General features: G+C 45.3%; 3 protein-coding genes across 5 annotated transcripts; 1 reads left to right on the top strand and 2 right to left on the bottom strand.

Moving 5' to 3' along the window:
- Window positions 1-1,920: 1,920 nt before the first annotated feature.
- nol7 (nucleolar protein 7) lies at window positions 1,921-2,933 on the bottom strand. The gene has a single exon (XM_084438704.1). The coding sequence runs from the start codon at window positions 2,871-2,873 to the stop codon at window positions 2,214-2,216; it is 660 nt and encodes a 219-aa protein (XP_084294830.1). The 5' UTR covers window positions 2,874-2,933; the 3' UTR covers window positions 1,921-2,213.
- Window positions 2,934-3,048: 115 nt separating this feature from the next.
- Window positions 3,049-9,930, top strand: dnaja3a (DnaJ heat shock protein family (Hsp40) member A3a). 2 transcript variants are annotated; one of them, XM_084438774.1, is made up of 12 exons: window positions 3,049-3,272; window positions 3,937-4,079; window positions 4,320-4,403; window positions 4,503-4,712; window positions 5,124-5,276; window positions 5,613-5,760; window positions 5,941-6,005; window positions 6,597-6,725; window positions 7,380-7,495; window positions 7,847-7,944; window positions 8,093-8,222; window positions 9,061-9,930. In XM_084438774.1, the coding sequence occupies exons 1-11, from the start codon at window positions 3,059-3,061 to the stop codon at window positions 8,206-8,208; spliced, it is 1,476 nt and encodes a 491-aa protein (XP_084294900.1). In that variant the 5' UTR covers window positions 3,049-3,058; the 3' UTR covers window positions 8,209-8,222; window positions 9,061-9,930. The 2 variants fall into 2 exon arrangements, with proteins under 2 accessions (XP_084294900.1, XP_084294901.1); XM_084438775.1 differs by lacking the exon at window positions 8,093-8,222.
- Window positions 9,931-10,070: 140 nt separating this feature from the next.
- Window positions 10,071-20,437, bottom strand: hmox2b (heme oxygenase 2b). 2 transcript variants are annotated; one of them, XM_084437921.1, is made up of 7 exons: window positions 20,393-20,437; window positions 19,610-19,742; window positions 18,727-18,856; window positions 17,390-17,507; window positions 14,307-14,798; window positions 13,562-13,685; window positions 10,071-13,374 (listed from the first exon to the last, which is right to left on the bottom strand). In XM_084437921.1, the coding sequence occupies exons 3-7, from the start codon at window positions 18,798-18,800 to the stop codon at window positions 13,247-13,249; spliced, it is 936 nt and encodes a 311-aa protein (XP_084294047.1). In that variant the 5' UTR covers window positions 18,801-18,856; window positions 19,610-19,742; window positions 20,393-20,437; the 3' UTR covers window positions 10,071-13,246. The 2 variants fall into 2 exon arrangements, with proteins under 2 accessions (XP_084294047.1, XP_084294048.1); XM_084437922.1 differs by lacking the exon at window positions 20,393-20,437 and having other exon boundaries at window positions 19,653-19,726.
- Window positions 20,438-20,554: the final 117 nt, after the last annotated feature.

Genomic DNA, 20,554 nt, shown 5'->3' with positions numbered 1-20,554 from the left:
AACACTAGATGACAGTGGACAGCCAACATGAATCCTGGTCTTCTTATTTTGAATGTCAGCTATAATGGTTATGTACCTGCAGACCCACACACTCTCTGCTCTGCCCATATTATCGCCTCTCCTCCCCTCCCTGAATTTCTATTTTCTATGTTAAGGTCCTGGACGGTTCCGCCCTGCTCACCCCGTTCCCGGCCTGGACCCTTGCCCAGTGACTCTCAGCCCCTATTTCCCCCACTCTCTCCCCTGCCTCTGCTCTGAGTGACTCTCAGTCCCGGTTCCCCCACTTTTGCCCCTACCTCTCCTCCCATTGACTCACTCCTGCCCCCTGCACTCTGAGCCCCTCTCCTCATATTGACTCTTTTGCCCAGCGTCTCCGCGCACGCCCTGCGCCAGGAGTGGCTGTGGTGAATGAACCCACGGAGCCGTGCTTCCCTGCTGCAGGCCTCCAGCCCCGCACACCTGTCACTTCCCCAGAGACTCGCCTTCCACCCCACAACTTGCACACTTTTCACTTATGTTTGGCTGCATGTATTTTGCTTCTTTGTGCGTTTGTTCTTGTGTTCGTTGTCCTGTCTTCCCTGTGTGTGTCCTTCCTCTAGTCCCCCTAGCCCCTTCAGGCTCCTCTGTCCCCTCTCCTTGTGCTCCATACTCCTCTCTAGTCCCTCTCCTAGTTCTAGTCTCCCTTGTTCCTAGCCCATAGTTTTAGTTTTCCCTTGTTTTCAGTCCCTAGTTTATTTCCCAGTCCCAGCCCCGTTCCCTTCCTAGTGTCCTCTTTCCTGTCTTTGTGTGATGTCCCGTGTTCTTGTTCTCCCCTCTTTGGCGCCCCCTGTTGATGTTTTTTTGTGTTTTAGTTTGGTTAACCCTTGATCTGCCTTGTGTTCTGATTAGTTTCACCTGTGCCTCGTTGTGTCTTGTCGCTCACCTGTTCCCCACTCCTTAATTGTTCTCCTGTATAAGCCCTCATGTTTCCCTGGTCTTTGTCGGTCCATAGTTCATATTACTGTGTGGCTCCCTGTGTTCCTTTTATTTTTTCCTTTTGAAATTAAACCTTTTGGAACCTGCCTTTTGCCTGCTGTCCTGCATTTGGGTCGTCCTCCCATCCACCATCACCAAACCATAACATTCTAGTTGTGATTAGATAGTGGCGTCTTTGATTAATCAGTATGAAACTGTTGCATTTATGCCTCCAGTCCTTAGTGCTACTGGAGTTCGAAATTGGTACAATTTCTCAGACCTCAAGCAAGGAAATACATTTGTAGACCTGGGCCAAATGGTAGGGTATTTGAACTCCTTTCAATGACTTTTTGATGCACAAATACAAATTATATTTTTACACACTAATACAACCCAGGGATATCCAGGAATTCAATTTTAAATTCTGTTGGCACACATTTACGCCATTGGTGGGCTTTCCACTTTAGGGACTAGGATTCCATTGTGTCAGGTAAGATCAGTCAGGCACAGAAAACCAACATTATTTTAAATAGTATCTGAATCAAGTTCTTGTCACTATAGTAGTTATATCAGTCAAAATATAAAAAGACAAAGACAGATTGAAACATCTGTGCTAATTGTTTCATTCTGTTCTGTCTTGCTAACTCTATAGAATGGATGTTTAAAGCCAGGGGTGTAGAGGTGATTAAAGAAGTGGGTATACTGTGGGTCCATGGATTAAGAAGCAGATATACTCTGTATGCCCTCCACTACACCACTGGTTAAAGCTTTTGAACTGGCTTACTTTGACTTTCTCCCCCCCAACACACTTAAACCTGAATAGATCAACTTTCTCCCCCTGGATGATGCATAGTTTTAATCAAGTCTAAAGAGTTTACACACAAGCATTACATTTGGCAAAAATCTTGGAACTTTGTATAAATGTAATATTATATTCACAAATATTATTCCATTATCCACTGCAAATTGTAGAACACGCGTTTAGTCAGTGAACATTTTTAATTAACATGGAGCACATTAATATATTAAGTGTTCCGAAGGAAAAACAATCGAGTCCAGATCTAAGATAGCCACTGTTGAATATCCATTCAGCTCTTCCAAGGTAGTTCATCATGTAAAAGAACCTGGTTACCACTCCGCAGTCCAGAATTTGTGATTCTCTTCCTGTATTTGTTTCAATTGCTCGAAGTGGCCACTTAGATACTTCAGACTCTCCAGGTGGAAATAAAACACACCTCTTCACCAGATTTGACTTGGTCTCATGTGGAGGGAACCTGTTTCCGAATCCATTGCTGCTTCGACCTCTCTGCTTTCTCCTTCTTCTTCATGCCCCATCCCTTCTTCACAAACTGTACGGCAGCACCTTTGGTTCGGCCTTTCTTATTTTCAAGGGAGAGAAGTTCATTGGTCGTGGTTCTCTGACTCCCTGGGCCATACAGTCTTGACTGGATGAAATCCATGGCTGCCTTTTGTTGGGAGCTGGTAGACGGTCTGTCTTTTACTCTCATCACGCTGTAATTTCTTTTCAAACTCTGGACATTTGTTTCATTTCCTCCTTTCTCCGTTTTTTTCTCAGTTTTCTCATCCTCTCCAGATCCTTCACCACCGTCTCCCTCCCCTGGACTGCCAGACTCTTGATCGTTCTTCTCTTTTTCATCTTGGTCTCGTGATCGATTCCTGTGTGGAACTATATCAATCTCCTCCAAAATATCTACTGGAAGAAGTCGTCTTTTCTTTTGTTCCTGAAACAGCTCATGCCGCTTCCTTCGTCTTTCCTTCAGTAAATCATTCTCTCGTCTGGCCGTCTCCAATGCATTTTTCCTGCTCCGTAGAGCGGACGCTTTGGAATCTTCAAAGTTTACTTCTTCTGGAGCCTCGTCGTCGCTTGACTCAAGCGTTAAGTTTAAATTTTCAGCCATTTTTCACGATTTCCTTTTCTAAAGCACAGGACAGTCTCCACGTGTGACACCTCACGCTTATTTTTCTTCCATCTTGGATAACTAAGCGTCATCAATCTGCGACCAAAACCCAGAGTCGATTCACTTTTATCGTCGTAATTCCTGAGCATGCGTAGTCTGTAGAGAAGCAGCAGCTAGTGGGGGTAATGATGGCGTCCTCAGCAGCTCGCTGTTCCGCACGCTGGATAACAGTTGCCGTGTCCTCTGCACACCGGCGGGCAGGCTGTGTCCTCGCCTCTAACGTCACTCACCACGGAAGTGTCCGTGCTCTTTCTACTGCTGGAGCTCAGAAGATCTGGCCTTCACGCAACTCGGCCCGCAGAGGGACGGGACATGCCTTGACATTGAGAGGGCTGTCAGGTGAGCGGGGCACTGAGCGACGGCCTTGCGATCCGCTAAGATAGCTAGCGTTCTCCTAGCTTCTAGCTAGCTACTTTAGCTTATGCCAAGATGTGTGTGACATTGACAGCCAGGTCTTTGCACGCAGCTGTGGGATATGCCGTACTATACACAATGACCTGCATGATGAAACTATGACGTAACTTTGAGATTCAGACAAGCTAGCTAACGCTAACTATTTGGGAGTCTGGGCTCGCTTCCTTTGCTTACTTGCCAGCTAGGTTAACTTGGCTTGAGAGTAGACTACATGCAGTCTTACGAAGCTTGCCGGTACACCTGTCATCAGCAAGCTCGACGTCTCTGCAACATCGCTAACATCCCTTGCTCCCTGATTAGAGATTCCAGCTGCCATTGCCAGAAACTTTTTTACAAGACCTGATGAAGTTCCAGTGTTGTAAATGTGTGTGTACCTGAGAGGATGCTTAACTTAACTCTAAAATTCTAACGTTACTTGCATAACGATTTCAACAATTTCCCGTCGGGGAAAGATAAAGTACTGTACCTGTCCATCCAGCTATCTGTCTACTGTACTATCAATAACAATTGTGACCCCTGACCAGTGCTTTGTAACAGTGTGTGGGTAGAAGGATGCTGACCGTCTCTCTCTCTTTCTATATGTGTTCAGCCACAGGAATCCAGTCTCCTCATGTCCTTTGCACGCTGTCCTTCCACACGAGTGCCCCTGCTACCAACAAGCAGGACCTCTACCAGATTCTGGGGGTACCACGCTCAGCCACCCAGAAAGAGATCAAGAAGGCCTATTACCAGGTGAGTTAGACCCGCTATCCTCTGTTAGACCACTTCAATCAATCAATCAAAGTTTTATTTGTATAGCGCATTTCATACCCAGAGGCAACACAATGCGCTTTACAGAGAACAAGGGAGGTGGGCATACGACCCACCTCTACATATTCCACTTACTGACTACTCTTATTGTTGACTTTCTGTATATTGTTACTCCTTCTGCATTCGACACAGTATTACAGAGTGTTTGCTGTGCTCTTTCAGATGGCCAAGAAGTACCACCCTGATACCAACAAAGATGATCCACAGGCCAAGGAGAAATTCGCTCAGCTGGCTGAAGCTTATGAGGTTGGGCTGATTCTCACCATAACTCCATTAATTAGCTTGTAATAGCCTTCAAAGGTATCCTGGGCTGCTTATAACCTGTGTGTGTGTGTCCTCCCTCAGATTCTGAGTGATGAAGTGAAGAGGAAGCAGTATGACACATACGGGTCGACAGGCTTCGGCGCAGGGCAGGGTGGAGCAGGACAGCAGCAGTATTGGAGCGGTCAGGCCAGCCATGTGAACCCAGAGGAGCTCTTCCGCAAGATCTTTGGAGAATTCTCTGGAGCCCGAGGCTTTGGAGACTTCAATGCCATATTCGATCAGCCACAAGAGGTCAATAGGATTGAAATGAATCGTGCAATAGAACTTGGAATGGAGATATAGAATAGAATATTACAGAACTTGGAGTGGAATGAAATGGAATAGAATGTGGGTCAAACAATGGCTCACCTCTCGTCTCTCTTCTCAGGGGGCGGCTGTGGCTCAGGAGGTAGAGTGGGTCGTCCAATGATCGTAGGGTCGGCGGTTCGAATCCCGGCTCCTCCTGTCCACATGTCGGAAGTGTCCCTGGGCAAGACATTGAGCCTTAAATTGCTCCCAACGAGCAGGCTAGCACCTTGCATGGCAGTTGCCGCCATTGGTGTGTGATTGTGGTTGTGAATGGGTGAATGAGAGGCCATTGTAAAGCGCTTTGGATAAAAGCGCTATATATAGTCTGTTTACCATTTACCATTCTCCCCACAGTACATCATGGAGCTGACGTTTACCCAGGCCGCCAAGGGTGTCAACAAAGAGATGACCGTCAACACAGAGGCCAGCTGCCAGCGCTGTGATGGCAAGGGACACGAGCCTGGCACCAAGGTCCAGCACTGCCACTACTGCAACGGCTCGGGCATGGTGAGTAGCCTGCTTCTCATTGGTTCTCGTTAAGTTCCTTTAGATTTCTCCGGTTGTTTTTTTTTCACAGGAAGACTCGCCGACGTGATGTCGCTCCTTAAACGAGCAGAGATAATCAAATAAGATTCTGTTTTCTCGTTCACCTATTAGAAACAGGCCCTGGAATAGTGCTCACCTGCATATTCCGAGATGCTCTCTGTTGGCATAACAGTATCACGGTGCACGGGGGATATGCCTACCGTCACTGTGAAAGGAGTATCTGCCTTTCTTATACCCCGTTTTCTGGTATCCCGGAGTCTTTAACGCCCGCGCGGGTGCGCTGTGCTCTCCCCGCAGGAGACGGTGAACACGGGGCCGTTCGTGATGCGTTCGACGTGCCGCCGCTGCGGCGGCAAGGGCACGGTGATCTCCACCCCCTGCGGCTCCTGCCAAGGCACCGGGCAGACCAAGCAGAGGAAGACCGTCACAGTGCCCGTGCCCGCCGGTGAGAGCGCCCCCGACACACGAACGCCGCCGGAAAACGCAGCTAATTTCCCGCGGCTGTCTCGTCCGTCCGTCTCACCCTCACACCTGATTCGAAAACAAAGTGTCCTCGTGTCATTCAGTAGATGAGATATCCTAGGATATACCGTTCCTTCCTCTGACCGCCGTGGTCTGTGTGCAGGGGTGGAGGACGGCCAGACAGTCAGGATGCCGGTGGGGAAGAAGGAGATCTTCATCACGTTCCGGGTGAGCAGTAAGGGCCGAGGGGGGATGGACGACAAGCCAAGTCTGTGTTGGATCACACGCAGTCTGACCAGTCTGTGTGTGCGATGCTTCCCGGGAGCTGTGTATGGCGGCTCCACAGACCACATAACCCTCCCCTAAATAGGACCGCCGTGTTTAAGTGGGTGTGGGTCTAGAGTAGAAATCCGTTGGATCTGTTAGTAAAGTGAGATCATGTTCACTGTAGTCTTGGGTTTGGTGTCGAGGACAGCATGCCGACTCCTAATAGGATATAATGGTTGATGATGATGATGTTGGTGATGAAGATGTTATTAATAGCTTGAAGTTGATTGTCTGTCCTGTGCTGATTTTTTAGAAGTCTCTAAAATGCACCCTGAATTCCTTTCCTCCTTGAGGTAATTGGTGATCTAACATGATGGGATAGGTAAAAACATGCTTCCACCCACAGCTGCTGCCAGTGTTCTTTTGTCAGATCAGTGAACTCTGTGAGAGGAGGGAGGATGTATCTTTAGATAATTGGAATGTGATATCCGCCTGTAGTCCAACTTGTCCAGTGGTTCTAGTCCTAACTCTGTATGTGTGTGTGACCTGCAGGTCCAGAAGAGTCCGGTGTTCAGGAGAGACGGGGCAGACATTCACTCTGACGCTCTGATCTCTGTAGCCCAGGCCATCCTGGGGGGCACAGCACGCGCACAGGGGCTCTACGAGACCCTCAACCTCTCTGTGAGACGATCACTCATTCACACACACACACACACTAAACATACTCACGCATACATGAATACACACACGCACTCATACTCTCGTACAGTGTTCAGGTGCTGTATGAGAGCTGCCGCCTCTGAGACACACAAAGACATCATCACATCCTCACATCTCACTCTGGACCCAACTATGATGGCCCTGAAGACACTAGGCACGTTTACATGGATCTTAATAATCTGATTATAATAAGTTTAAAAGCCCAAACCCAATAAAAATGTACCATATAAACACCTCAATCCGCATAAAAAGGCCCAAACCGATTGAAATAAATTACATTTATTGGTGCATACAGTATAAACACCACAACATATTAGATCACCTCCCATGTAAACAGTTGCCCCGAAATATTCATTTAGATTGAATAAAATCAGAAAAGTATGCATGTAAACGCAGCTACTGTCTCAGTGGCCTTGTGGTTAGAGTGTCCACCCTGAGATTGGGGGTTCGATCCCCGGCTGAGTCATACCAAAGACTAGTTTGACAGTCATACCAAGACCTTGATACCATGCAGCTCATCATGACTTGATGAATGATTTGATTGGGACAATCAAATGGGGGTGTTTCTCCGTGGAAGACTAGCTGGCTCTGATTGGTTGATTCTCTCTGTGTCAGATCCCGGCAGGCGTCCAGACCGACCAGAGGATCCGTCTCTCTGGGAAGGGGATCGCACGGGTCAGTGGGTACGGGTTTGGAGACCACTACGTCCACGTCAAAGTCCGAGTCCCCAAGTAAGAACCTCCATGCTATTGCTATCACATACCTTCACTATAAAACTGGCTTTTACTGAATGCAGGTGTAGCAGTCAAAAACGCCGGCCTTCGGATTTCACACGCTTCCCTGATGGCCTCGTTTCAAACCCTCCATTTATTTTAGAAACCAAAGTTTCTGCACTCATTGCCTTGGTCAGAGTTCAAACCCTACCTTAACATTCTCCTCCTCTCCCGCTGCTGTCTCTCATTCCTACTGTCCAAATAAAGAGAAAATACCAAGGGTAGTGCTAATAAAATCTTTATTTGCAGTCTGTTAACATTTCATCATATATTTTCATAATCTCTTTGACCTCTTGTCGTTGTGTGCAGGACCTTGACAGACAAACAGAGAGCTCTGCTCATGAGCTACGCAGAAGATGAGACTGAGGTGGAGGGGACCGTCAACGGTGTCACCACTACCACTGCAGGTAGACACACACGCACAGAGACGGCTCACAATCGTTCTGTTAAAACCAGAGTTGTTCACTGCTACTAACAATCAATATTCAGTAGAGATAAGTAAAAATATGAGACAAAAAAAAAAACATGGCTTATGCACTACCTGTGTGTGTCCAGGTGGGGGCAGCAGTGGTAAACAGTCTGAGACAGGGCAGAACAGGCAGGAGGAGGAACAGGACAAGCCAGAAGGAGGCTTCTTCTCCAAATTAAAGAAATTGTTTAGCTCCTCCTGACAGCCACAAACCAGGTAGGACCGTAGTAATCTAATCACTAGACATGTCACTCACCTTACTCACTTGACTTGTGCCCACTGGGATAAACTGATGTTTTAAATGTTTGTGTTAAACAACACCAGTTTACTGGTTTGTGGCTGTCCTGTCTCAAGCGCACGCAAGAAGCACTCACACTTGTGTAGTATATTTGATTACATGGATATAGTTGGTCAGTTAAAGGCTCTCCCCTATAGACATGAACTCATCCTGGTTAAAGGCCCTCCCCTATAGACATGAACTCATCCTGGTTAAAGGCTCTCCCCTATAGACATGAACTCATCCTGGTTAAAGGCCCTCCCCTATAGACATGAACTCATCCTGGTTAAAGGCCCTCCCCTATAGACGTGAACTCATCCTGGTTAAAGGCCCTCCCCTATAGACATGAACTCATCCTGGTTAAAGGCCCTCCCCTATAGACGTGAACTCATCCTGGTTAAAGGCTCTCCCCTATAGACATGAACTCATCCTGGTTAAAGGCCCTCCCCTATAGACATGAACTCATCCTGGTTAAAGGCTCTCCCCTATAGACATGAACTCATCCTGGTTAAAGGCTCTCCCCTATAGACATGAACTCATCCTCTTAAAGGGTCTCCCCTATAGACATGAACTCATCCTGGTTAAAGGCCCTCCCCTATAGACATGAACTCATCCTCTTAAAGGCCCTCCCCTATAGACATGAACTCATCCTGGTTAAAGGCTCTCCCCTATAGACATGAACTCATCCTGGTTAAAGGCCCTCCCCTATAGACATGAACTCATCCTCCCCTATAGACACACACCAACCCTGTCTGTCTCATCTCATCCCTCTGCCAGGTAAAAGATCCACTGGGAACTGACGGGATCTGTTGGAGGGCCGAGGGGCGGAGAGAGGAAGTCCCTAGGAGGAGACGGACATGGACGTGAGCAGAATGGAGGGGACGGGTGGTGGACATGTTGGATGAGGCCTGTGCTGCCTCTGGACTGAGGACTGTGGATCTACTTTCTTTGCCCTGAAGTTCACGACAGAAGGTGTGAGGAATGGTGGACTGAACACACTCTCACACCCCCCCCCCCTTCCCGCTTAGAAGTGAAAGTACCCCAAAGAGGAAATCCCACAGCAGATTTAAACCATCAGACTCTCACAGTTGTGATCTTGGCAAGCAGCATTCAGGATGTATGTATGGTCTGTGTGTGGCGTGGTCTTCTAATCAGTGCACGGAAATAAATATTTCTATTGAAGATGCCTCAAATGCAACAACATCTTGATCCAGAAATACATTAGTCAGCTTCCTCGTTCTGTATTGTAAGGTTGTCTCTGGTCCTTGTATGTTTTGTGAACTGTCTAAAGTAAACTCAAATCAAAGCAGTTCTACAATCTACACCTGAGGAGAGGCTGGGGGAGAGCTGTCCGTCTGGTAGCATAACTGCATTATATTATCTAGGAGCTCGGGGTTTTGAGAAGTGGCTTTCTGTAACGAAGCTGCATTAACGAGCTGCATTGAGTCAGTTAAGATCCCCGTCTGATCCCTGTGGAGACTGAGGGAAGGAGGCCGTCTCTGGCCTGGTCAAACGAGTGGAGATCCAGACCCTGCTCTGCCCCTCTGTCAGTGAGAGAATGTACACTGTTATTCCTACTCTAACTATTCTGATTGTACATAATGTCACAAAGTACAGATATAACATACATCTCTAATAAAACTCCAGTCTGAATGAGAAGTGTGCTCTGTCAATTTCAACGCAAAGTCAGCTCTTTCATCCATTCAATGGTCTCATTTCACTTGATTCGTTTTATATTCCCCTTGGTGATCACAAGACAAAAATCACACAGAGTATTGGTCCAGGAAATTCAATCTTTTATTTCGTTAGACGATGCAATGCATTCATGTGATCTGCAGCCAAATTGCACTATGACATCTGACATCCGTCAGCCTATGGTAAAGCGAGTTACAGATTTATAAAAAAATGGCTAATGATTTGCTCTCTGTAGAAACCCATTAGGGTCGTCTTCTCTCCCTACCCTCACACACTGCTTCACTCCTGAGATTTACAAACGCAACAACACTGCATCAGAATAATCAGTTCCATTGCATCCCCACAGGTACAGTAATTAAAGATGTCACACTGGCAAAAAGGAAAACGAGGCGAGGGGTGTGAGTTCACATCGAGCTGTTAGAATATGATATAAGCCTTGCATTAGTCCTGGTTATTTACCTCAAAGCACTACCTTCTAATCCTACATACATGACTGTGTACTATGTCACTCCAAGCTTCCACAACTACGTGCACAGTCGAGGGCAACAGTAGACCTGTACTGATCCAAAAGACTTCTGAATGAATACTGACACCTGGATCCTACTGCACACACACTACAGTATATCACATGTGGGATTCGAGCACTAGTATGCACTCGCCTCGACTCCGTCTGTGAACGAAACCCACTGAAGGTGAAAGAAACGGACTAAGCCTGAGGACACACTCAACCAAAGCCCGTTTGTGTTGAACTGAGAATGTGGGATGTCAGAAACTTGTCCTTTGGTATCAAGCGCTCTGGGCATCTTCCAGTACACCAGATAAAACCGCTTTGGTAGGAAACCATTCCAGGAGGAATGTTTTCCACGTCACAATCAATATCCAATATCTGCTCATCATGGCATGACTATGACACAATAACAAAACCTTGGCTCCTTTCATTTCACACCACACTCCTTAACAATCAATCAACCTTGTCGAAAGGCAGTGCAAATGCTATCCAGTCGAAGGGATAGATACAGTACATACCGTAAAGACTGGAGATGAGGTTAGGTACCTTGCATCTACCTGCAGTCAGACACTATAGTCTATCCACCTGGCGTGCATTTTAAGACGAATGCAGAAGACAGAGCATCTTCTAAATTAACTGTACTCCGCATTCTTGAGGACATCTTCCCCCTCTCCAGGACGGTTGTCAGTTTTTCTACCATCAGCTCTCCTCTTATAATAATAAAAACAATTAATTTCCCTAATCTGTCCAAGTGCAACTCAGTCAACAACAGATGTGGCAGTCTGTAATCAATGTAAAACCAAATACACTTCAGAAATAAAATGGCTATGACTCCTAGCTAAATTTCCATCCTAACACAACTTAAAGGCATTTCTCACTTGTGTTTGAGGGCTGCTTATTTTTCTATATTTCCACTGAAAATGCACACTAGCAAGAAAGCAGATACACAACTCCAAACAGATACACATGTACAGTTTACCCACACCAAATATCTACTATTACACTTGAAGGCTCTAATTGGAGTTTGGTCCATACTTCCAGTAGTCATGGTAACACGCTGGGGCATCAGGTCTCACACAGGAGAGCCACAGGGTTTACCAACAATATAGTTGTATTGGAAAGTGTATGGCTCTGTGCTTGTTTCTACAGGGATACCTGGTCAACCATTAGTAGCCATTCTGAAACCAGACAGACCTGTGCTCAGAAACCTAACTAATTTAGTAACCCTTCATAACAACCAATACAAAACTGGGATTTATTGATCAATTCTTACCACGTACAACTGCATTACCTTGCTCATGCATAATATATGCATAGCTCTTCTTTCAGCAAAGCTTATTGCTCTGAAATGTTCTAAAGGAAGATGAATGCATCACTGTATATATGATCAATTGTATCAGTTTAAAACTGGCTTTGTTAAAACCTGACAATTTCAATTAGAACTCCACTAGGGCTGCACAATTAATCGTGCATTAATCGTAATTACAATTATGACCTCTGCAATTAACTAATCACAAAAGGCTGCAATTAATAATTCTGTTTTGCATTGAGTGTGCTGGAGGCACGTGGACGAACCATGGGCGTTTATACGTTTTTTTTTATATATGAAGGTGGCACCACAAAAATGTATTTAAAATGTGAAATATTAATCACACAAATCGGCATTGCAATATCAGGCAAATAATCCCTAATCTCCACCCATGATGCATATTGTCAGCAAGTACAGTGACATTAAGGTACCGATACTTAGAGGAGTCAAACCTCAAAAATATACTGGTGGTGCATCTGGGTTTGACACAGCTGGGGTTGCCCGAATGGGTGTTCTTCGGCTCTGCTTTCTGAAGTATGACAGGACCGACAGCAGTAATCTAGTACTATCTAGCTACGAGCATAACTAGGTCATTAAAAGCAGTTGATCTTCACCATCATGCCATAATTACATTACACTAGTACCCATAAAATAGCTAGGTAGCTAGCTAGCTGAATCAATCCTTCCCAACATACCATCATAGCTATTGTACCTAGCTAGGTGCCAACAGTGTGTTCTAGCTAGTTTGTGTGGCGACTGCAGTGGATGGAGGGAGGCTGGGGCATGACGGCTGACTGATCAATTAAGGTATTGGGAATGCTCAGGTTCAGGCAAGGTAGCAAAATAATTACTAGACATGGATCCATCCTGTGGTTAGGATCCACTCCAAAATTGAATGGGTTCTTCCTCGGCCCATGCTTCAAGTGCCAAATACATTTTATTATTATTATTATTATTGTCATGAAAATCTAGTCGTTTTTACGTAACCCTGCTGACTAATTAACTAACTAACACGCCACCAAAAACATAAGCTCCTCCCCCGGACTTGGCCCAGTCCTGGGCGGAGGTAATAGAATAAAGTGCCACTTCATCAACCAAAAAAAGGATATAAGAACAGGAATTCTTCAATATCCAGATCAGTTCCTATTCAAAGTATTCACACTTCCGGTGAGGACTTTCATTATGGTAAATTAGAAAACAACGATTGCAGAGCTACAATACAAAGGGCCTTGAGATACAGTATGACCAACCAACCGGGGAGTGTGAAGAGAGAGAGAGACAGGGAGGTAGAGGAAGAATGTAAGATGGGAAAAGGTTACACGGTTTGGGAATAGATGGGAGTTCCCATCCAAGCGATTATGGAGCTCATCCATTTTTTCATCCTCCTCCTCCTGCCTTGTCTTCCATGTTTTCCCTCCTCTCTACTGGACCGCAACTGGCTGGCGGCTGGATCACATGAGGTACCAGGCAGCCAATCCTGCCAGGGCGGCGACCAAGGCAGCGAATAGGACCTGGCCGGTCGGGTGACGGAGCACGGCCATGCCCAGCTGGCCGGCGTACGCTAACCCACCACTGGCCTCTGCAACATGGAAAGAAAGACAACACACGTTTTACATGGATTGTGGGAAGATTGTGAGTGAGGGCGTATATCTCTACACCTCACAGGTAACTGCGAACGTGGAGCGGTGCCATAAACTGGTCACATCTCCATGTACTTTGATGTCATCCTTTTGTCCTCATTAAGCCCGTAAGAAACAAAAGCCTACTCATTTTGGTGGCGTAGTAGGGACATTTGTTGATGTCGCCATCCACGGCTCCGTGAACAGGCATGCCTGCATCCAACACCTCCTCTGGGATGGTCTTCCCCATCTCCTCCAGCTCATTAAACACCTGAACACACAACATCACACCTGGGTCAAAACACCACTGCACTACATAAAAGCATTTTCTTCAATGTGCCAGGAGTGGGTGGAGTTTGCATCGATCACTTTTATTGGACCTGACCAAGAAGAATCCATCACAGACACAGTAGGTAATTTAAATGATTCCAAAAATAGGCTATTTTGACCCCTGCACACACAGGGGATCTGTACTGACACAGATTGATACAGATACTGACCAGCAGTCCATGAAGAACACAAAGCTTTGTAAGGAATATGTTCAGTTTCACACTCTAGGTTGGGAGTGGAATCACTGAGACGATTCAATTACATAGAGCAACTGATAAAAAAACAAGACATTTTCTATATGTGATATACTGATACATTACAATAACATCAATTTGTCAGGATGACATCAATATGCTGTGTTAATATTATAATTGACTAGAAAGGGTGCTCAGAGAGCACAGGCCTGCATGCATTAATGCATTTTGTTGGTTTAACTCAATTGAAATGTTTAAAGTCACACCTCAATTTATATGTAATAGCTTACCACAAGATCTAGGCTAAGAAAATGTACTTTTGAACTGAAAGAAAACTACAACTCCCACCCTGCTCTCTCCCCACTCACCTCCATGTTGAACTGGAAGGCCAGGTTGGCCTCGGCCACCAGCCTCTTCTTGGTGGCCATGTCCAGCTCCAGCTCGTTCATCCTGCTGCGGTAGAGCTGCTTGAACGTCTTTGAGTTATGGATGGCGTCAAACGTGTAGAAGTAGACGCCCTCGCCCGTAGGGGGCAGCTTCATGGCCCGCTGTGCCACCTTCTTCAGCACCTGGCCCCCGGACAGGTCTCCCATGTAGCGGGTGTAGGTGTGGGCCACCAGGAGGACCGGGTCCTCTTGCCCTATCTGGTGGATGCGGTCCACGTAGCTCTGGGTGGCGGGGGAGCAGCTGACCTGGTCCTGCCAGTCGGCTCCGTAGAAGTACTCCAGGTCCCGAGCCAGGGCCTCATGACGGTGCAGCTCGGCGGGGAAGTAGAGGGGGGCGAAGTGGGGGTGGTCCCTGTTCTTCTCAATCTCCTCCTCCATGGCTGTGTAGGTGAAATAGAGAGCCACCGCGCCGAGCTGGGGGAACAGCGAGGGGAGGAGAGTGGAGAGGTTTCATGGCACGAAAGTGTGCAATGGCTCTAGTGCTGTCGAATGGTTAGCTGTCTGTGAAATGAATCTGTCTTGTATTAAATGTACTTGATGGGAGTAATTACAACTTAAGTTGCCTTGTCGTAACGTTCAGTGGACCTAGGTTGTGTGGTTGGCTAGTTAGCCTAGGTTGCCAATCTAATTGCATTGTCATTAAATTAAATTATCACAAACACAAATTTATAGAAGACCACAATTTAAAAATGTCCACCCTTGTTTGTGCAGGAGACAAGTTTGGAGGGGCCATGATTGCTAGAGCAACGTTGCGAACACGAACATGCTAATAGAGGCTGCTCCAGCCGCCAGAGCAGAGCGTCAGTTCCGCCTAACTTCTCTGGCAGACCAACCACTGCTGTTTGACGTAAAATGCATTACTACATGAGTGCCACTTGGGTTTTTTTTTGCCGGGAAGGTGGTGCAGACACCAGACTCTAAGAACTCTCTGAGTGATAAATGCAAAAATTCCACGCAGGTGGTGAGGAGGTTTATGAGCCATCTCTACTGCCTTCTATGGTGTGCAATGGTATTAGTGACTCCTGATTGGTCTAAATCTCATGCTATGAATGGACACACAGGTCACGTTTAGAAATGGCTTTGTTAGTTTTTGTCCCATTTAAATGAATGATGGAATGTTTACTTGTTATTAGAGTGGTGTCAGTTGGTGAATTGAAAATATCCACACATTTTGCAAATTGAAGCTACTCCGACAAATTTCACAGTACTTTCACATATAATACACAAAAATGTTCCGATTTTCATGCTTTCACTCACATTCAAATATCTAAGTGATGCCATTTGTAGTTTCTGAAATATTCTGTTTTGTTTGAAAACCATGCTCCCCATTTACACGATGGCGGAATGTTCAGAGCTCCACTCTAGTAATATCAAATTCATACCCGTTTTCTAGCTTGTCACTAATACTACAGTTTTTAAGTTACATAAGATACACAGACATATTATACCTCAATTTCTACAACGGAGAGTTTGGATACTTGATTCTGATTGGCTAGCAGTCGTGGTAAAATACTCCACGGCTGCGACCGCATAACAATTAGTATTAATGCGCCGTCAATCTCATTGACGAGGACATTGATAAGATCAAGCGGTAGGCTACAATGCTTTGCGTAGCATCCACTCGCTTGAAATGTTCAAATAAACATGAACCACCTTAATTATGCCTATATAGGCTTATGTGAACAAGGCCTACCCAAATAGGCGAGATAGCCTATGTTGCCTGGCAACCATTTAATTCAGAACTATACCCTTTCGCGGAAGATTATGTAAATACTAAAATGATAATAATGATCGGTAAGTAAATTATTGAATGTTACTATTGTGTGTGTTCTTTGTGAATATATATGTAGTAACCGTTGCAGAAAAGCAATTGACCACTCGCGGCAGTGACAAGGCTATTGATAAGATCAAGAGGTACTATGCCTTGCATAGCAACCACTCACAGCAACCTCTGGCTACGGGATCATCTGTGCCAAAACACACTCTTCAGTCGGACTCCAACACTTCCACACCCTTACCAGCAAAAAGGAGTGCTCTGGAGAACTGTTTTAGTAACTGCACCATACAGTAGCTGGAAATGTTCAAATAAACGTGAACCCCCCGAATTAGGCCTATATAGGCTTATGTGAACAAGGCCTACCCAAATAGGCTAGATACAGTAGCCTATGTTGCCTGGCAACTATTAAATTCAGAATTATAGCCTATCGCAGAAGATTATGTAAACACAAAAATCATGATCGGTAAATAAATGATTGAATGTTTTTATCTTTTATTATGTGTTTTTTGTGAATATATAGTAACCGTTGTAGAAAAGCAATTGACCACTCCAGGCAGTGGGTTACACAGGATTTTACAACAGATATGGTGGTTTTAGGCCCTCCACTATCGCGTCGCTGTCACTGTTGCCTTTCATGGTCAATTGCTTAAATAGATCACAGCACATGCTGAGCATACTTTGCGGCGATTTTTTTGTCAGAACATCAACGGACACCAGTTTCCATTCGGTGAGTTTCCTGTCTTTTGAAAACGAGAGTTTATGGTGTTTTGGGGGGATTTTTGTCTATGCACCTTTGAATCCACTGAGTGTGTTAGCGGCGACGGGATATATCTTGAGAGTGCACCGTTTGGTGAAACTTTGGCCGTTGTATATGATCGTAAATAACCTTATAACATGGCTTATGATACTAAATTCTCAACCTGTCCTTAAAGCTTCACTGAAGCGGGCTAGTGACCTGTAAATTCATGAAGCGTTCCACTTTTCAGTGCGTCTGTTATTATTAGTGACCTGGTGTGCTTGCGCAGTCACAAGACGTCCTTGACTGCACTCACAAGACGTCTCACTCACAAGACGTGAATGAGTGACAGCACTGAGTCTCTAGTATATAGACCACGGCGAGCGACTCGCCATGCCGTGGTAATAAGTTAGAGGTTGGCACGTTACGAGTGGGTTGTGAAAGCGTGAATTGACATGAGAGGTGTGCGTGTTCTGGCTGCTCCAGACTGACCTTGAAGAGCTCTTTGCGGATGCGTCCCTTGAGGAAGTCTTTGACAAACTGGGTGTTCTCAGCTTTCTCGTGCACCTCTTTGGTCCCTGCTGCCAGCAGCTCTGACAGGTCCTCAGGGCTGTTGTGATGAGAACGGGTTGTATTGTTTTAGGATTTTTAAATACTGCATGAATGCTTGTAATCAGTAATCCGCATTGCAAATCAGGGCTCGAAATGAAAGGGGCAGTGTGCTATTTTGGACATTTAGCCTCATTTGTGGTCTGTCTACCATGAACCTGAAACACAGAGACCAATTTCACTGATCATACCAGTATTGAGCTAGCTGCAGTTTTTATGCAGGCTCTCACTGGACTACAAGCGAAGTCAATAGGGCATACGTAAATGCGTTGAGCGAAGTCAATGGGGCAAACGTAAATGCGTTGAGCGAAGTCAATGGGGCATACGTAAATGCGTTGAAAAATTATGATGAATGTGCTTTTCTGAGACGGGAAACACGGTGTAATCTTACCAGTCTCGGTATGCTCTCCTGTGAAATGTATCACAATCCAAATATTTTTAGGTGTTTGGCATGACTTGCACATTGTGAGCAGTGAAAACAAGCACCAGGGAATGCTTATCTTCAAGCCATGCCAAACACGTAAAAATATTCATAGACTAGCGGTTTTATGTCAATGAATGGAGAAGAGCTCTACACTCCCATAAAGCATTGTGTGTTGATAATTGAGCTTGACAACTTGAGTCAAGGTGCTATATGCATTCGTGAAGTCCCAGTCCAAACCCTGTGTTTCTGCGACCCTCCTAAGTCGAGATATGGCTGTTTAGGCGTTTAAGTGTGTTCAAGTCACACTTTCATTGTCACCACTACCGCGAATGACACCGCACGTGAGTGTGTAACTAGTGACTACAGGAAAAGGGATGTCCGAATGGAAAAAAAGTTGCACCAGAATAATTATGTGCACTCACACAAATGCTCCCTATCATATTTCACACTTATTAAATTTCGGGAGCATATGCAACCAAAACAAGACATTGGTCTCAACGGGATCCCCTGGATAAATAAAGGTTAAATATATATTTTTTTTATAATAAATAAATCAGCAGTAAAAGCACACTGACATGTGGACAACTGGTGGAATACACTTAACCTCATCCCTTTATGTTCACACCGATACACTAACCAGTTTTGGGAAAAGTGTCTGAGAAACAACAGCCCACCGTTATAAAGAAGTAGAAGGACCTAGAATAAGTCTCTTGCTTCCACACAAGGATCCCACAGTTTTAGAGACAGCAGTGTTGAAAGCTCACAGGGGAATTCCTAGCTCCTGATTGGCCAGTACCTGAGAGTGTTGTCTGGTTCTGTCTCAGCATACACTGAGGCTCCTCCGTTGGACATGCTTTCAGTCTTCTCCATCTTCTCTGCTGACTTCACACTCACCTCCTCACGAGTCAGTCAGGCTTCACCACACTCTGTTGAAAACATAGGATCTCATTTATGATGACTCCCTCCTGTGGAGTTGATGGGTTGTGACATTTTCTGCTTGTTACGATTGGCTCATTGACATTAAAGGTGTGCCGACATAAATCTCTATCCTAGCCTATTATTGTAGTCTGGAAATGTCTTTCTTGTGCTGTGTTTTTTGGGGTTAATTGCAAAAATAAATAATCTGATCCAGATGGACTTAATCTCCTGCTGGCCTGGATGGGTTTTTTTTCTATGTAATGATGCTATTCCATCAACAACAACAATGTAACAATGATGTGACGTACACCTCATGTCCTAGAGGCTACCAAAAGCAAGCACAGATAACCAGGTGACACAAAAGAGTTGACACAAAAGACTCTTTGAAATGCATTAGGGCCCAAACAGCTGACCCGTCAAGGCATGGACTCCACCTCTGAAGGTGTCCTCTGGTATATTTGGATTTCTGTATGGTATCTACTGTAAATCTGTATCTGATTGCTACTAAAGTGAAACTCAACTTTATTTGTCACATCATACAGGTACAACGCGAGTAGTGAGATGTTCTTCCGTTAGCTCCTAGATTGGGCACACACTAAGCCATACTACAACTACGTATTAGATTATCATGACATTAAAAATGTGAAATGGATTAGGCTACATTATTGGGAGTGATTGTGGGTCAGAGCTGTTTTGGCAGCACAAGGGAGACCTACACAATGTTTTTATGTTGTGGCTGACCGGTGTAATGCTGTGCCTACCAGGTCAGATGTTCAGATACTTGACCCTGTGGCAGATCTTTACTTCAGTAGTCTTGTTACTGGTCCACAGCTAGGAGGGGGGTCAGTGGTGGAATGTCCTTTGCCAGTTGGTTCCGCTGTGACCTTCTTCAGACTGGCAAAGACAAGGGAACGTGACCTAACTGACATCTGGTGACAGAGTGGACAACTGGCACATCTCTAACATAGCAAAGGGAGAAGTAAACAATCACAGCCTCGAACAAAGCAGCTCCCACAGCTCTGTAGTATCAGTTATTCTGGGGATTACTAGATACTAGTAGCTATCCTTACTGGATACTACTAGCTGACAGCCTACAAAATGAGAAGTGTGTGCTTAAAATTCTCTCTCACAATTATTCAGGACGTCAGCTTGCTAACTCTGTAGCTAATAATTTTACCCATTAAAATAACTCGATAGCGTGGTTATCAGATCAGCTTAAGTGGCCACATAAGCTAGCTAGCTATTAGTTTAGCTTAGCCGTTAGTTTAGCTCCCAAACAATGAGTAGCTGTCATCAGTCCGAGTGCATCGCCAGCTAGCTAGCTAGCTTTAGCGGACGTACATATTAACGTTAGCGAGCTAGCCGGTTTGCCGTGCATTTTAGTTAGCTAGCTAACGGTATCCCAAAACACTTTTGATGTTGTTGGCTGCCTGAACTAGCTGACTGGGTAACTAGGTAGTTGACTTTGGAAATGTATAAATAGATACTTGGACTCGAAACCATGGATGTATTCATAGAACCGAAACAGACCGATATTTGCTTACCCTCTACATTGTCCAGTGTGTCCACTGCTGCTCACTCTCAGTCAAAACCATGGTCAAAACAGGAAGCGCGGAGCCAAATGGTAATCACGTGCCCGTCACGCAGTGATTTGAAATCTTGATATTGATCAAACAACTATCAATAAACTTGACTCTTACTATGAG

Source organism: Borostomias antarcticus (assembly GCF_949987555.1).
Source record: "Borostomias antarcticus genome assembly, chromosome: 5".
NCBI classification, from domain to species: domain Eukaryota; kingdom Metazoa; phylum Chordata; class Actinopteri; order Stomiiformes; family Stomiidae; genus Borostomias; species Borostomias antarcticus.
This window is presented reverse-complemented; position numbering and strand designations above follow the sequence as displayed.